We start from the raw sequence: 19,074 nt of genomic DNA, 5'->3' as shown, positions 1-19,074 counted from the left end.
CAGATATTGCCCAATTACTCTGTCAAAAGTAATTACAATTTAATCCTGGAATCCGGGGAAGCTGGGAATTAGTAATATAGAAAAAGGAATGGCAAAATCTTGGTGATTTGGATAGACAGAGTTGAAGGACCCAGGTAAAAGGGACAGGGTAGTGCCAGTAGAAGGGGATAAAGGAAATATATGGACAAAAGCAAAAGTTAGAAAACAAATTTTTGAATTATCACTTTAAAAATATTTCAGTGTAGGAGGTCACTTCCAAGGCCTGCACGAATAGAGTTCAAGCTTGAGATATTTTTGAGAAACTGCCTAGAGTCTTTTGGTAAATAAAAATCTTACTAACTTACGTGTCCTATCATTCTGGAGCAAGGCTGTGAGACATTCTTACTCATGTGGACACTGAAAGGCAACAATACATGTTATGTGCAGGCCTAGTAGGAAACAAAGTATATGTACACACAGGCAATAAATAATAAAGGAAATAGTGAGATCCCTCTACCCACTCAAAGACAACTAAAGAAAGTCTACTTTTAAGGAGATATGCTCACAAGTGTTAAGAATAAATCTGGAGTAGGAGATTTCTAAGTGTTACAGCTCTTGGCTACATTAAAAATGAAAAGTTGAAGCTGCCACAAATACCCAGGATGGATATTAAAACTGCAGATACAAGGAAAATGAACAACATTAGGAATGGTTCCTTAGGTTTTAAGAAAGTACCAGATAAAATAAAAGACAGTCCTAGCTATAAAACATTTTAAGTGCTCATGGCTACAGGTTTGATCTCTGTCCTTGTCTTCTGCTCTTCCAGAAATGATAGAAAATGTTTCCCAACAGCCCATGGAATGCTTGGAAAATGAAATAGCAGCATAAGCAACTCACAATAGTTGAAGCAAGTAACCTCACACCACACAAATTGCCTTTATTTTGCAATTGTCCACACACATACACACCACACAACACAGACACACACATACACACCACACAACACAGACACACACAAATGGCACAGCTGTGCCTGAACGTCTTTTTACTTCTTTTATTGAACTCCATAAATATTTTCATAAGGCTTTATGTCATTACAACATCTTTTTTTGTTGTTATTAAACATTTCCAAATACACAATTTTGACACTTGTTTGACAGGGTCAAACAGTCAGATAACAGAAGAAAAGAATCAGCTGGCGAATGCAGAGCAGCAGGGGTAGTCAAAGTCACTGGTGCCCATCTATTCACCCAGCCCGCCCACCCCCAAGCACTAAAATAGCACTAGTTGGCTTCATACTAGAATTGTTAGAACTCTCTTGTTGCTGTCCTTAATAGATCAATTAAAGATATACACATAGAAAGAGGATGAGAGAAGGAGAGAAAAATTGTATTTCTGTATTAGGACCTCCCTGCAGTAGAACTCATAGAACAAACTGGCAAAACCCTTTTGGAAAGAAAATTCAGGCCTCATTGTGTTGAGGAAAGGGGAATACAGGACCATGCAGAAATAGGAGAATTATAGAAATTGGGGGGATAACAAGGCTATGGGGATACAACAGGCTTAAATATTGAGTCCAGGTGATTTACGGGTTTCCCTTTGGGCTACTGGCCACTGATCTACTTTGAGCCACAAGTGTGGGGGTAGGGTGGGGCATTCAAATCAAAGGAGAGCTGAATTACTAGTGCCTTCACAAGTTACTACATATTGCAAGGCCAGTGGACTGGATAGAGAAACAGGATGATGAGAGGTGATACCCCTGATCCCGTAGCCTTGACTGTTAGACTCTTAAGGGGCAAGAGAATGTCAGGGTCTGGCCAAAAGATACTATACATCTAGCAACATTTCAAAGCTACCCCTCGTGGTGTGCCTCCAATCCCTGGAGAAAGTTGCCAAGGCCAAACCTAGTGAGGGCGGGCAGAAAGTAGGAAAAAAAGGTACACTAAGGGAGGAGGCCTGCACAGGAGTGAAACCTATTTCTGTTTGCCAAGGGAAAACATTGTCATCTAGGTGATAGATACCAGATTTCTTGCCATGGGGCTTAAGTAGCTCTGTCATGTGCAGTCCAATGTCTGACCAGTCCCGAGCCCTGGTCTCCTGCTAGCTAGCCTTGATAACTGTTAAATCTGACTTAAATGGAAGCTTCATCAATTTGTAACTTGTTTTCCATAGGGGAAAGAGTCTCAAGCTGGGTAGGGCTTAGTCTAGGTGAAGAAGCACAAAGGGGTACCCAATCCAGATTGACTGAAGACCTCATACAGCTATGCTGCTGCTTGGCAAGCTTAGGCCCCTTCATGACGGAGTCTTCCTGTAAGGTCCAGGACAGACTCAATCTGCAGATTCTGGATAGGGTAGGTTTCCCACTTCTTTATGTCATATTATCCTCACTATCCAGGCTCTATCCACACAAAGGGCTATATGACAAGGAAGAATACGTACTTCTGTACTCATGGGGATTCTGATTTCTGTGGGGAAAGCTCTGATAAAATGGAAGGCCTGCTAAGAATTAACTTCAGTGTTCTACCTCAATCTTATTTCGCAGAGGTAAAGTAGCCCTAGGCTTCTTTATCACTTACCTCAGTTGTCCTGGGATGGGAGTATGTCAGCAACAAGGCCTACATTGAGTGCCAGAATGGCTTTAATTATGCCAATACTCACAATCCTCTACCAGGAAGACAGAGTAAGGGCAAGAATGGAGACAGAGGAGATTATCCATGCAATCTGCTAACAACTGGGAATGTTTCTCATAATTTAAGTGGTAGTAATTACAGGTATATTATCTTGAATCAAGCCTGTCTCTTTCCCTGATAGTCCCCCATCTTTCCCTGTATGAAGTTATCATCAATCTTGAACTCTTTTCAGGTTAATCTGCAGGTAACTAATGATCTTGGTCAAGCAGACTTTGTCTCGAACCCCTCCATAAGCTTCTAACTGTGATGCCTTAAGAATCTGAAAATAGAAGCAGGGAAGACCAGAACACTAAAATGACTTCTATATAGAGCGTCCCACCTGCCACCTACCTATTAGGAATGGGCTGTGGGGCTGGAGATAAATCTCTTCCCCAGGAGGAAGAGTCTCAATTTCTTTGTTTCCAGTTTAGCTAAACCTTTCACCTAGGGAAGAGACAGGCTGAAAAGGAGGCTCATAATAAAGGGCGCTTGAAAAAGAGACTAATGGGTCCAAAATAATCCTTAGATGAAAACATTCAATGACTCAGCAGTGCTGTTACATGGGGATCCTCAGTGCCAGAAGAAATCATCTAAATAAAAAATATCCCCCCAACAGACACCTTCTCTACCCTCATTACATTCTTCTATTCCTTAATTTCTGTTTGGTTTTATATCCTTCCACAATACCTAAAACAGTGAAAGCAATAGAAATACCAAGCAGATAAGTCACAGGGCACAACAGAGCATGTCTAGACTGGCACAACTGTGGACACAGGATGCTGGGAAAAGGCTGTTGGTATAACTGCAGGGCTACAGGAACATTTGCATATGGTTGCATGAGGGACAGGAGAGGGGACTCTTCCCCTTCTCAGTGGAAAGTGACAGAAAAAGAAATGAAATTCCAAATCCACCACATAAATTAAATGCAAAAGTTATCAGCATCAATATCATCAGGAAAGGGAAATAAAACAATGCAAATACTCTATGGTAGTAATGACAGGTCAGTGAACCAGTGGAGCAAATAGGTTACCTTAACAGGAAAAAGAACAAAGAGAAATTCAATTTCTGAAAGAAAGGGGAAGGAGAACAAGGTTAAGAACTAAAAATTTTAAGAAGTGATCACATGTTTGGAAGTCAGTGGTACTTCTTACCAACTACAGATTTCAATTTCCCAAAACAACAGAAAATGGTTTTGGTCCTTCTCTGTGTGTGTATATGTATGTATGTGTGCATGCATGTGCATGCATATGTGCACACATGCCCACACACATGTATACTTAAAGGTCTATGTGTGTGTGCGTGTGTGTGCCACACACACACATGCACACACACACACATACACACACACACACACACACATATATATATATAAATTTTCAACAGTGCTTCTCCGAAAAAAGGTCCATCTATAAATATAATTTTATTTATTTTAAAATTATCTGCCTTCCTACAGGTATTATTTTTTGAAGGGGGTTAACCTACTGAAGTTTTGCCAGAATGGTGACTGGCTGCGTTTCGGTTCAGTGAACTCAAAGACTTGAGACTGAGCGATGCCATCGGGAACCAGGTACTGGCCCTGGTTTAACGGGTCCTGTGGTGGTGGGTAAGAAGGAGGAACTGAGCGGGCAGAGTTGACACCTAGAGCACATAGGGGATGAAAAGGAAAGAGTATGCATTTAGTACCAGGTGCGTTCTCAAAGTAACCAATGACCCCTCACAGTCTACTAGTTTTGAGAGTTGTACCTGGTGACATATAGAATATCCCTAACCCCCAAGACTGAAATACTCTGAAATCCAAAACTTGCCAGCAAGCAGACAGCTTCATATTTTGAACCTTTAAAGATTTCCATATTAAAGCTGTCCAATCAATACATGTCTATGCAAACATTCCAAAATTCAAAAAACTTTATAATCTGAGGTACTTTGGTCCCAAGCATTTTGGGTAAAGGATAATCAACCAGTGCTGCAAATTATTTCTTTCCCTATCATATTTGCAGTAGTATCTCTAGTTCTACAACAACACATCCTTCACCATATCATCAGGTAACACCAAAAAATATGGAATGTTATCATCACTTATTTAACAGACAAGAAAACCAAGGACCAGAGAGAAATATTATACCTAACTTCTTATGGTCATCTAGAAACAAAGCAAGAACCAGAACCAACTTTTGTTGACTTCTTGGTTAGGGATTCTTTCTTGAAGACCATAATCCCCAATTTAAGTCTTGTTCCTCTGAAGAGCCCAATAAACACCTTTTATTTCTAGACTTTAGTTTTCTTCCTCTCCAAAATTCCCTGAAAGTGTCAAAAATAACCTAGCTAAGAACTACTGACTTCAGGACTTTCCATAATGCTTAAGACACAAGTGATTTAGTGTTTTGATTTGGGTTGACAATGACAAATCTATATTTAATAGAAACTTGACATTAGTAGTTGAAGCAGAAGGGAAATTCATCATCAGAAGCCATGATTCATAGAAATAAAAGAAAAGTGGAATCTGTGACCTTTTAAAGAACACAGCTTCAATGGGGGTTTGCAACTACCCCACAAAGTTCACATTAATGGAGGTTTCAAGGAATCCAACTACCCTGACAGGAGTTATAATGTTAATGCATTGTCAACCATTGACACATCTTAGGTTCTGGAGCCATTTTTAAAAGGTGGCAAGTGCCAGAAATAAAATGGCATGGCATTACATACCAACAAATAATACAGGGACGTCAGGGAGGAAGTACCATTTTATCAAGTTCTATTTTCCATCTTCTGTTTCAAGCTTTTGATGTCAAATCTACGAACTCCTTTGTTTTACTTTAGATCCTAACATTTTTCAAATACTTTTTCTTAGGGCTTTATAGTTTGATATTTAGTTTCACAGTGAATTTATACTTAATTATTATACTAGGTGTGGGCTTATATCAAAGTTCTATTTTGTGTATGGAAGTCGAATTCAGCACTATTTGTTGAAAAGGTTGTAATTTTTTTTTCTTTTTGCTGTCTTGCTCGTCTTTGTCAAAAATAAGTCACACTTGTGTGTATAGGTCTATTTCAGACTTCTTTGCCACTAAACTATCAGTAATCCCTCAGGTGATGTATGTATACAATGAGTGTTGAAATTAGATAAATTAATTACTTCCATTTTATTTTTATTTTTCAAGATTGTTTTAGTTATGCTAGATTATTGATCAGATTTTTTAACTGGTCCTAAAGCCTATGAAGATGGAGGTTGTGTTTACGATTCTGACAGCTTTTGTATGAATAAACTCAATTCCATTGATGTTTAGGAATTAGCACCTAATCCCAAGAAGTTATATACAAATTCTGAAAACCAAGACAGCAGAAAGTAAATTAAAAAAAAGGAAAGTGAAAAGTTCTTTCTATCAGCCAGATAACCCTTCCCTCAGAAAAATGGATGGTTGATAATATCCTGTGGTGTACAAATAGCATGGGGAGGGGACACTAAAGTAATTACTTATCTAATGATATTTGCCCTAGAGCTATTCAATCAGTTTTCCCCTCCACTGTCTCTAGAATTCCTTCAGAACTAATGAGCGCTAATGAGAGAGCAGAAGGAAAGGGCTGGGGAAAGTGATGTCTCGTTAAGGTTATCCAATCCTGAGGATAGTGAAAATACTGCCAGGAGTCAAAACAGCTGCCAGTGATTGAGATGAGACAAGAAAATGAGCTCTTCTTGCAAACAAAAGGTATGTATCATCATCGTCAGGACCCTGAGATGAAGAGGAGAGAGCAGTGGGCTCAGAATCAAGATGACTTAGGTTAAAAAATCACTTTACCTGGAATGTTTTCAGTTTCTTAACCTGGAACAGGGACTACTAGTGCCATTTTCTTTGGGTTACTATAAGGATGAAATGAAAAAAATTAAGAAGTTTAAAACTAAGTAGACACTCTAGTAAGTGGAAGGTAGCTCCTTCTTTTGGCTCAACTGAGCACATTAGTTTTGTTCTGGTTCATGAAAAAAGAAAAGAAAAGCTGTTTCATCTTTAAGTTGATTCTGCTTGTATTTTAAATTTTCAAAGGTATTTCAGTGGACGCCTCAGAGAGAGACTATCTTGTTTCAATTTGAGGCGCTTTACGTTAGGATGGGGCTACTGACTAGGTCAACAATTCTAGACAACTGAAAGGAAGTTGAAAACATATCCCTATATATTTGTATTTATTTAATAAATTAAATACATGCACTGCTGCCTGCCTCTCTCTAAATTATTCACAAAGTTTTCTTCTTTTGAAGTAAAAACAAAGACAACGGTTTCGTTTTGTTTTGTTAATGTAGCCAATGACATGGATATGACTACCCCACACCATTTAGTCCCAAGAATTAAAACACTATGAGCATTTATTACCTGTTGTCAAAGATACCTGGGTAGCTGAACACTATCCCAAATGAATCTCAGTATGGAAAGGAGCCAAGGAATGTGCAAACACATAGCCTATGGTTTCCTAGTCTCAAACAGACAGGGAGTGGGTCTGAAGGAGCAAAGGCAAGTGTACCTTTCTGTTTAGAAGCTTTTCTCACAGTCATTGCAGCCTGCCTCTTCTGGTTTTCAGAAATCTCAAAGCCTACAAGAGAAAAGAAAATTGAACTTTGTTATGAAAAACAGACAGCTTTATGCAATGTAAAGGGAGTATACCTTTCCTTCCAAAGCTATTTGTCAAATATATAAAAAAAAAACCTGAAGCAAGATGATGGCAAAGATGTGGGGAAAGATGAACTCTTCATCACTTTCATCACTGCTGGTAGGAGCATAACATGCTATAGGTATTAAGTAAATCAATATGGAGGTTTCTCAAAACATTAAAAATAGAATTATCATAAGACTGAAATTCCTGGACACATACCCAAAGGACTCTAGATCCTACTACAGAGATAGGTGCTCATCTATGTTGATAGCTGCTCTATTCATAATATCCAGGAAGTGAAAACAGCCAAGCTGCCTATCAACTAATGAATACATAACAAAACTATGATACATATGCACAATGCACTTTTATTAAGATGAGTAAAACAAAATTATAAAACTTGCAGAAAATATGCAACAGTAGAGACTGACATTAAATCAGGTAGCCCCAAAGCAGAAAGACACATATTCAGAGGTCTCTCTTGTATGTGGAGCCTAGATTTTAATGTGAGTACATAGGCATAAGTCATGAAATTGGAGTAGAAACTGTGAGAAGGGAAACTAACGTTTTGAGGAAGAGATGAAGTAATAGAATATATGCCTTATAAGAGCAGCAAAGAGGCTACTGGAGGTAAAAGAGTCTGAGGGAGACTGGAGGGTGGGTGGGAGACTGAGAGAAAAGGACCGACAAATTACATTTTAAATGCCATAGTAAAACCAAATACTTTATGTGTTAGTTTAGAAATAAAAATATTAGTATGTTGCCCATGTTAGCACAGGGACCCATGTGAACCATGTGTTGAAAGGTGTGAGGGCCTTGCAGAGTTGGCCCTACCCCTCACTCGTTCTGGAATAGAGGACCTCCCATGATTCCAGAAGGGGAGAGCCCCCCACCCCCGCCACTTGGGAGAGCTGGCCCCACCCATCACCTGAGGGGTGTTGGTCCCAGTGGCCTGAACAGACCAACTCAGCTAACACCAGGCACACTCCCTAACATCCCTAACAATGCACTAATGTTGCACTCCCTAACATCCACCCCATCTGTGCCTGCTGGAGTGTGTGAAGGCACTGGTCCGTCAGAACCATAGCTGAAGGATCTCCATGACTCAGGGCAACAGCAGGATGTCAAGGAGGGGTTTAGGTGAAGGTCCAGTATTGATGGTGTACCAAAATCCACAGACCTTGAACCTGACCAACAACATATTACACAAGGAATATTTGCAAGTAAGAACTGCATGATACACAGCAGCTCCCATACCACTAAGATGAATGAAGAGGCAATAGAAAGGTGGGAAAGAGGAAGCAAAGTGGCTTGTTTGCTTTTCAATCAATATGCCTATTTGTATTTTATTCATTTTTAATTTTTATTTTACTTTTATTATTTCTTTTTTAGTATTTCTGTGGGGAAGGTTACATGGGTGAAGGATAGATATGGAAGGAGAGGAATTGGGGTGTGTGATGTGAAATCCCCAAAGAAACAATAAAAAATTACATTAAAAATTAATATACATATATGCATGTGACTAGAAAGGATGAAAATGGAGGCTTTGAATTTGAAAGAGATAAGGAAGAGGTATAGGGAAGTGCTTGGGGGGAAGGGAGAAATGATGTTTGTTACTTCCATTGTGCTTAGTAAATATGTACAAACATATGCAACTAAATTAAAATGAAATTAATTAAAACTAAAACTTGGCTATAAAGATACATATTATAGAATATGTACAGCAACAAAAATTATGAACAGAAGTTAAGAGAAAACTAAAAATAAAGTATGAAGAATATTTAAGTAAATTATTATGTAAATTAGAAGAAACACTTTATATAAATCAAAAATATAAAGAAAAGGAAATAACGACTCAAAAGATAAGAGAATTAGAATAGAAAATGAATACTTGGAAAATAAAGGTTTCATAAGGAGAAAAATAGTTAAGTAGAAGTAACAAACAACAGAAAATTTTACTAAGTAAAAATCATACATATTTGTTGAGATAGTAAAAGGTCTTCTACGACCTAGGCACTCAGTCAGACATGAAGATGTTGACTAATGGCTGAAATTCCTAAACTTAAAGGATAAAGAAAACAATCTTACATACTCTAAGGAGGAAATGGCAGCTTGGTTACAACATTATCACTGGAATTCTTATCTGTGGGCTGGTATACAGCCCATCTTTAGAAACACTCGCCAACCAAGTAGGAGACACCCTGGGTTCCAACTCCAGCATGGCCAAAGAAAGTTCATATAAAACAATGTTGGTGCAGGAGAATTGTCTGTATTCTGTCAATCATATTTTAAATAAATGCTGATTGGCCAGGCAGGAAGTATAGGTGGGAAAAACCAGACAGGAAGTAGAGGTGGAGCAAAGAGAACGGGAATATTCTGGGAAGCAGGAAGCTCCCTCCACCATTCTTGCCCAGACCGCTGAAGAAGCAACATGTGAACTGACAGCTGAAAAAGGTACCAAGCCATATGGCTAACACAGACAAGAATTATGGGTTACTGTAAGATGTAAGAATTAGTTAACAAGAAGCCAGAGCTAATGGGCTAATCAGTTTATAATCTTATGGAGTCCTGTGTGTGATTTTCTTTGGGTCTTGTAGGTTGTGGGGTACTGGGCGGGACAGAAACCCCAAAAAGCCAGCCCTCACACTACACACTGTGAGTAATAGTGGTCTGAAAAAATACAGAACCCACAGGTCAAATCACATTATAAACATTTCCCCTCAAAACCTGGGCATTTTATACAGAAATATAAAATGCAGGATTTAACTCAAAGAAAGTTTACTCAGAAAATAATATTTTCATTTAAAAAATTTAGATTAACCAAAACACACACAATGGACTAACAAGAGGGGCTTGGGTAAAAAAGGGAAAGAAAAGAGGTTACAAGGGCAGTATGATCACTATACAACACATTTTTGAAAATGCCCTTCTGTATCACAATACCATATATAATGAATATATGTAAAGAAAATCAATAGATATAGAAAATCTAAAATTAATTCTTAAAAAAATTATAAAAAATATAAAAATCCACAAAAGTTCCTTCAAAAAGCTAATGCTTGCTGAAAAGTGATATTTTCAAAGGACAAATGTAGGGGGAAAAATGTAAGAAATTAAAATACAGGCATCAAAACAGAATGCAAGGATTAGTTCTAGCTGTTATTTAGCATGGTAGAAAAACTACAAATCAAAACACAATACCTTTAAAAATGGCTAGCAAAGTATCAGTTCCTCAATACTTAAAAGTGACTGTTTGAAGAGATAGAAATGTTCTTTGCCCTAATTTGATTACTACAGGCTGTACACATGTGTCAAATTATTATAATGTACCTCATAAAGATATATCTGAGTAAATAAAAATGTTAGAAAATAAAGAATATTCACTATCAAGAAGGAAAAGGAGAGATAAGCATAATTACAGAACATATTATGAATATTATGAATGACATCCTAGCAAAGTACAAACTATTAAAATCAGTGCATAAAAGGGAAAGCAGTATAATGGGATGGACACTATATCATGTTCTTGAAGCAGGTAAGAATAAGACTTGGGTTAAAAGAGAAAACAACATCCTTTTTAAATGAGGAAACAATAAAAATTCTAAGCTTTCGGGGCTGGAGAGATGGTTCAGTGGCTAAGAGCACTGGCTGCTCTTCCAGAGGTCATGAGTTCAATTCCCAGCAACCACATGGTAGCTCACAACCATCTGTAATGAGACCTGGTGCCCTCTTCTGGTGTGTGGGCATACATGGAGGCAGAATGTTGTATACATAACAAATAAATAAATCTTAAAAAATTCTAAGCTTTCAATTATTAATCAGTTTTAAAGAATGTCAAACAGAAACCTAAATGTATCTTGTTGTATTTAGAAGAAAGTTATTTGATGTTCACATCAAAGAATTGCCAAGGACCAGAATAGTGAAAAAGAATAGGAATTCTAAGACAAACCTAAGAATGCGTGAACAGTTAGTCTACAAAACTAGAAATTTGTTTGTGAGAAATAAACAGTTGAATTAGTAAATGACTGCTGGGCAATTGCCTCTTCGCCCAAATGAAAATGAAATCCTTGTACTATATTCAGAGAAGAAATTTCAGATAAATTTTCTTTCTAAATATTTTTTAAAAATTCAGAAATTATTAGGTGTTGGTTGTGTGGATCTTCTTAAGCATAATAAACTTGGGAGGCAAAAAGAAGTAATAGGTATGTTTGCTAAAGTAATTACTTTTGACAGAATTAAGCACCACAAACAAACTGGAAAGTCAAATTATAAAACTGAGGAAACTATGTGAAACTGAAAACTCACAAGGCTTTACTATCTTCAATATAAAGCACATACCAATTTATATTTTCCTTTTTGTCCCCCTCCACTTCTATCCCCTTCCTGCAGAAATAGGGATGGAACACAGGGTCTGATGTGTTCTAGACAGGTGTTCTACTACTGAACTAACAGCGAGCCTACAAATTAAATTAATTTTTGAAAACATAATATGTAAAAGTTGGGATATATGATTTTGTAGGCATGTTTTATAAAAAACCATAAAATATAAACATGCACATATACGTGACCTATATAGAGCTCAAATGTATACATTTGCTTCCTCTTCTATCTCCTCTTTAAAAATAAATAGTCTAAAATCGGCAGGTTTTGTTTTCATTCATTACCAGTAGCCCATACTCTATAAACAACTGCAAATCTATTCGTGATTGACAAAGTTTAGGATTTTTAAATTAAAATAAAAATAAGAACAGGTAAAGAGTATTCAGTGTTAATTTCACAAATAATTTGTCAATAAACAGCATAAGTAAAGCTGAACTTTAGTAACTGAAGAAACAAATTAAAGGAAATAAATATTATGCAGTACTGGTGTGGATTTGAAGAAATAAACACAAAATCATATTGAGGGGTAGACTTTATAACTTTTCTGATACATAATGTCTAAATACACATTATGTTTATGCATCCTCATGTTCATTCATCTCACTTTAGAATGTTTATCCTGCAGGAGTAAAAAACTGTATGATGAAACCTACATGTAGATACGTTTTGCAGCAATATGTTTCATAGGGGAAAAGCTAGAAATAAGGGTTTGGAGAGAGAGTTCAATAGTTAAGAACACTAGTTTCTCTTGAAGAGGTCCTGGGTTTGGTTTCCAGCATCTACATGGTGGCTCACAACTGTCTTTACCTACAGTTTCTGGAGAATTGATGCCTTCTTTTGGCCTATGCAGGCTCTAGACATGTATATGGTGCACAGATATACATGCACACAAAACACCCATAAACAAAAATAAAATAATAATTACAAGTATAAAAAAGAATAAAATAGTTGGATACATACTCTGAATATCTATCAAAAGGGGAATGGTTACCCCATCAGAATGGTTACCCCATCTCCATATGGAGTATTATACAGTTATTAAAAGAGAGTTATGTGCTGCTATCATAGATGTAGCAATTTGACTGTAGTATTTTTCTTACAAATAAAGGGATTGTCATGAAGGAATTTTCCAGATGTAATGAAAACCCCTAATCAGAGATATATAAAGGATAGTATCCTACATAATATGAACGGACTTGACTGAATCTGTTAGAAGCCTTATAAAAGAAGGCTAAGGTATCCGGTGGAAGAATTTCCACCTATAGAACACATTTCTTGTGATCTTCTCTCTTGCTAACTTTGCCTTGTACCTGACAACTTGGTCTCTACTCATGACCTTCCATGCCTGACTGCCTGCCCTTCAGATGTAAGAAATTATTTGTCCAACCTTTGCAATCACATAAGCCAATTCCTTATAAGAAAGCTTTTAAAAGTAATTCTGGTTATGCTTCTCTACTTGAAGTTCAACTGACGTGAGGAAGTATAGAAGGTTCAATACCTAGTTAGCTACTTAAGAAAAATTTAGTTTAAAAGACCAATTACAAAGCAATATGTAAAACACATTTTTGTAAATGCACACATATGTGCCTGTGTGTGTATGAGAGAGAGGGAGGCAGAGGAGGGAAGGAAAGAAGGAGGGAAGAAGGGAGAAAAAAGAGAGAAGGCAAGAGATAAAATGCTTGGAATAAGCATGAAAAGAAACACACCAAATTATTAATGTTCATTATCTCGTAAAAGATTCTACCACTGAACCGTATGTTATGGTTGTTATCTTGGTGTTCTTTTGGGACTTCTAACAGTGGGAAGGGGGGTGCCTCTGACTCTTTTGCTTACCCTTGGGACCCTTTTCCTTCTACTGGGTTGCCTTGTTCAGCCTTGATATCAGGGGTTTTGCCTAGTCTTATTGCACGTTTTTATGCCATCTTAAGTTGATATCCCCAGAAGTTCTGAAGGGAAACTGGGGAGCAGTGGATCTGGGAGAGAAACTAGGAGTAGTGGAGAGAGGGGGAGGCTGCAGTCAGGATGTACTGTATGAGAGAAGATAAAAATTCCCAATAGTGTTTTTTTTAATAAGTTAAAAGTATTCAACTTACAACATTATCCAATACACTGTTCTTTATTCACTTATAAAAAAAACATACAAATTCCAACTATGCAATTTCTCATAAAATTTTTCATTAATATTCTAGTAATATTAGTCACTTATTCAGGATTTATTAAATTATGATTAATATTAAAACAAGAGTGAGAAGAAATGCAAATAATGCTTTATATATTTCTACTATGATTTAAATGCTTATCATCGCCAAGATTTATAATTAAATCTACACACAAATCAATAAAATTATGTCAAATATACATGGCAGCCATAAAGTATTAAATGGTTTATAGAAATGTAAATAAAATAATATGAATTTAAAAATGGATATAAAAATTGCATTTATAGAAATAGGTGCGAGAAAAAGTCAGGAATTCTCACAGTTTTATTTAAGTAGATGTAAAAAAGACTAGAATTAAATATATCAAAACATTTATAATATTATATTGTATGTTATTATGATTTTCACCTTTTGTGTTTTTTTGTCTGTTGCTCAGTATTTTCTGCAATTTTCTAACTTAATATAATCAGGCTGGGGGAAATGTCATATAAATTCATATTTAAAAACAAAACAAAGATGACATAAGCCTGTCAGAAACTAATTTACAAAAGCATTTCATTAAAAGCATATCTTTGAAGGCACAAGTTACTAGGGCATTGTATGGGAGATATGGTGCTAGAGGCACAGGGAATGGCAGAGACCTTTTCATTAATTCAGGATCTATGAACTCAGACTATTCATTGATAGGCCTGACAGCCAGTATCTCAATATCATTCTACATCATGTCTCAATGCAGTGATTGTAGTTTAAAAAAATTACTCTAATAAAACTCTAAGTGTGTTTTCAAGGTGGACTTTAAGATATTGGAAGACAAAAAATTACCCTGTCTTTCTGACCATCTATCTTTCACTCTGGGCCATTTCATCCCTATCATGGTATGATGTAAGAACCCTTTTGTGCCAGAACTCAACAGGTAAGCATATTTTTCTAGAGGCAATTTCTGCATCCTTGAATATTAGACATTTTAAGGTACAATTCTATTTGAATGAAACATGAACCAAAACAAGAAATTTTTCTAGGAATTAGAAAGGATAATTTATCTTATTTGCTGCCTCTCCCTCAGTGCTGGGGTCATGCATTTTATGTAAGTACTCTATTTTTGAGCAACATCCCTGGTCCTTCATTTTTAAAAATGAATTCCCACTATAGTTCAGGTGGGCATTCATGATGTTGCCCAGGCTGACCTTGAACTTGAATTGTCCTGCTTTCACCTTCCGAGTACTGCAATTATAGGTATGAAGCACTGTATTTGACTGATAATTTTATTATAGAAATAGGACTTTGAGGAAGGTATTTGGTAGTATTTAATAAGCTACAAATCTATAGCCACAAAACCATAGCCACATAAACTGTTTTAATCTAAAAAGGTTGTTGTATTTTGAATCTAAATGAAATTAGTGGTCATAGTTTTTGATATTGTTGTATTTTCTCTAATTTATTTTTAAATAGTTCTAGAGTATGATGACTAAGTGCATATTGTTTCAATTGTAAGTTAATATATGAAGTAACTTTACAAGAATTAAATACTCAGATGCCTTTGTCCCAAGAACTAATACTACCACCTTAATGGAGGAGGCCTAAATAGCTTAACTCTGTTAGATATCAATTTTCACTGGTAAAATGAATGTAATTCAAGATGTGTACATGTAATTTGGCCTTCTCAGAACCCAGTATAAAAATGAAATAAACCTGTAACTTGAAAGGAACCTAAGGTTTTGAATAAAACCAGATCACTTCTGTCTTAGTTAGGGTCTCTATTGCTGTGAAGAGACACATGAGCACAGCAACTCTTATAAAGGAAAACATTTAATTGAGGTGACAGCTTACAATTCAGAAGTTCAGTCCATTATCATCATGGTGGAGAGTACAGCAGCACGCAGACAGACATGGTGCTGACTCTATGTTGATTAGAAGGCAACAAGAAGTGGATGTCTGAGACACTGGGTGGTATCTTGAGCATATATGAGACCTCAAAGCCCACCTCCACAGTGACACACTTCCTCCAACAAGGGCACGCCTCCTAATAGTGTCACTCTTTATGAGATTATGGAGGCTAATTACATTCAAACTACCACACCTTGCCTTGGTCTTCATTAGAATTGTTTCTACTTTCTGCCTTTGAAGTTGGCTGAAGGTTGGGGATGTCCTTAATTAGCAGCATATTTGGCTAACATGAACAAGGCCCTGGCATTTATTCCTGGCAACACAAACAAATAAAGAAAGCTATTCATCTAATTGTTATAACTCTACCAAATCTTCATTGACAAATCACTTCTTAAACATGTCCTCCTTATACACCTAAAGACAGAGAGATCTGTGAATTTATGGAGATTACAGAATAGGATTCATGACTCCTTTGTGTTTGCTTGCTAATACATGTGTGGTAGTGGGAGAATTGAGCTTGGAACTGGATTGTGGTATAATATTTCTATTTGGAAATAGTTATTAGGCATGATCAATGTATAAACCATATCCACTGGTATTTACAAAGACCTATAATAAGGAACCACCATAGTGACTTAGGTCAGTTTGCGCCAAAAATCTTCCCTTTGACTCTAGAAAGAAGAACTCAATTGTAACCCTCTATGGAAGGTTCTTCACAATTATATTTTTCTTTCTGCTCTCAGGTCACTTACCAATTTTTTCATCTTCCTGTACCATTTTCCTCTCTTCTCTGAAAGCTCTGAGCCAACGTATTTTCTCCTCCAGTTTCTTGGCAAAGAACAGATGAACTTCTTCTGTTTCCTTGTTATGAAGCTTGAAAGCATTTTTCATGCTGACATTAAAGTCATCATCTCTGCCATCTTCAATGTCAATCACCTCATATTTATCCATGTCAATGCGCCCTTTGTAATATAGGATGTCTCTCCGGATTAGGTCCTAGGTTGGAAGAAAGAGGTTATTTTGTCAGAAGTATAGGTAGAGTGGATGCCAGCAGAGGTGGCACATGGTTACAATAGAACACAAACACTGTCATTATTCTGAAAGGTAAATGGAGATCTTATGGTCTCAATACATGCACCGAGATGACCAGTTGGACACTGACAAGTTGGTTTAAGTAGGTACTCTAAGAGATGACCCACATCCAAAGACTGTTTCAAACCCCAGCACCAATCACTGGAATGTAAATGGCTTATAAGCAGTAGAAAGCAGTATGCAACAAAAGCACTACCAGGAAGAGAATTTTCATCTTCCAAGAACTTGGCATAATTACCAGAAGCATAAAATGAGCTTACTGGGATGTGCTGAAAATCTCAAGCAGGATACTGAGAATAAAATTTTAAGCGAAAGTTCAGTGGTGAGAAGGTCATAGACTGTTGGGACAGAAAGAGTTAACCATAGTGTTTTAATACTTAGCGTTTTTGGACAAGAGTTAGTCTCACAGGAAACTTGGCTAAGAGAGAGTTAAAACGTACATATATCAACACAGATGAATCTCATGATCAAATACAGTATTCTTTATTTTTTGTTTTACTTATCTATATAGAACTGAATCAATCCTAATTCTAGCCAATGAGACATTCATCCTAAGTCTGTGCATAGTGCTCTTACTTCTCTACTTGCTTATTTGCATTTTAATGACATATTAAGTATTGTTGAGCCTTCCACTCTATGTAAAGCTAAGACCACCAAACACTGTCATTTTAAATCTCATGTTCATCATTGACTTCATTTACTTTCCATGTAAGCTGATTTTTATTTTTCCACTATCAACATATAAAAACAATGCTATATATTTTAGAGACATATATAAATAACAAACTTCTAAGGACATATGACAATGACATATAGCAAATTCAAGAGTAGAGGAGGAAATGGAAGAAGTGAGTCAGAAATGGAAAGGAACATGCCCTACTTTGCTTTCTATTGCTGTGATGCACAGCATAAACAAAGGAGCATGGGGACGAAAGGGCTTCTTTGGCTTATAGGCTATCATCAAGGAAAGCCAGGGCAGGAGCTCAAGGCAGGAACCAGGAGGCAGAAACTAAAGAGAGACCATGGAAGAATGCTGCTTACTCATGGAAGAATGGCTTGCTCCTCATGCTCTGCTCACCTACCTTTCTTGTCCAACCCAGGCCTACTTGCCCAGAGATTGCATTGCTCACAGTGGTTTGCACATTGCCTTGCCCACTTAAGTTTCCCTCTTCTTGGATGATTCTAGTTTGTGTCATTTGAAATATCTATACAGCACAGTAGCAAATTAATTAACAGTCTTACCCAGCTATGGACACTAAATACTACAATACTGACATAGTAGGCAAAATATATCTATTTGCACAGTGGTATGACAGGTTAGGGGTTAACCAACTGCATTCTGGTAAGATATTCAGAATGCTACATGGGAGGAAATATATACTAGGTATTGTAAACCTGATTTTGAATTATTCTCAACAGATTTGTCAATCTAAAATCATCAGGCTTGAAAATGCAGGCACTATTTAACTGTTTTGCAGTCAATAACCATCACACAGTTCTTTTTGCTGCTATAATTATTATGCCTACAAATAAAGTGAGAATACATATAGGTTCTGATCAACTGGGTACCCCTGCCATTAAGCTCCAAGAGATCTCTTGGGTATGTGTAAAACCAAGATCACAGGAGAGACAAAGGCCAGTTGCACAGAAAAGGCTAATAGATTTTGGGCCTGTTTCAACCACGTCTGAGGTGCACAAGCTTAATCCTGGCCCAAAGAATGGAGTGGCTCCCATGAAGGAATTTCAAATTCTCAGGAACATTTTGTGAGATACATGCTCAAAAACTGAGCACTGTCAGGCAAGTTGAAATAGGTGAAAAGAGAATGATATAGGCGAGTGTATGGATGCAAGGTTTGAATTCTCCTGTACAGTTGATCACATGGCATATACACACCTGGAAAGGCGGATCTGGACGGCACACTGCATAATGGCTGTCCTAAGTTATTAACAACCACAACTTCCTGGTTCGTAACTTTCATACAATTACTTCTCCCCTCTACCAAACTTGTGCCTCACAATCATTTTCAATTTTAAGTGCCTTTGGCAGTTTCCTAAAATTTAAGTATGTGTCTGGTCATGGGACTCCTTTACCAACATTAATCATAATGTCTTAATGTTTATATTTATGTATGACCAAGAAACAAGGAAATATTCTGTCTTTAGCAGAAGAACAGATATTAGAATGACGCATTGTTAAAACTCTGTAATTTTTTTTTCTCTCTGTGGCTGATAGAGGGGTCAATATGAGTTTTCAGGCATCAGATTAGTGATAA

General features: G+C 36.9%; 1 protein-coding gene across 15 annotated transcripts in view; it reads right to left on the bottom strand.

Moving 5' to 3' along the window:
* Positions 1-1,019: 1,019 nt before the first annotated feature.
* The window catches only part of Arhgef9 (Cdc42 guanine nucleotide exchange factor 9), a 311,302-nt gene continuing 293,247 nt past the window's right edge, over positions 1,020-19,074 (bottom strand). For 14 of the 15 annotated variants that reach the window (XM_048417886.3, XM_048417873.3, XM_087903201.1 and 11 more), the window contains 3 exons: positions 16,462-16,705; positions 7,158-7,226; positions 1,020-4,286 (listed from right to left, as the gene is read on the bottom strand). In XM_048417886.3, the coding sequence (XP_048273843.1) occupies positions 4,105-4,286; positions 7,158-7,226; positions 16,462-16,705 (495 nt within the window). In that variant the 3' untranslated portion in view covers positions 1,020-4,104. Of the gene's footprint in view, positions 4,287-6,442; positions 6,505-7,157; positions 7,227-16,461; positions 16,706-19,074 lie in introns of all 15 variants that reach the window. The other variant, XM_048417883.3, reaches the window with a different exon arrangement.

This window comes from Myodes glareolus, chromosome X (assembly GCF_982192425.1).
Source record: "Myodes glareolus chromosome X, mMyoGla1.1, whole genome shotgun sequence".
Lineage (NCBI taxonomy): Eukaryota > Metazoa > Chordata > Mammalia > Rodentia > Cricetidae > Myodes > Myodes glareolus.
This window is presented reverse-complemented; position numbering and strand designations above follow the sequence as displayed.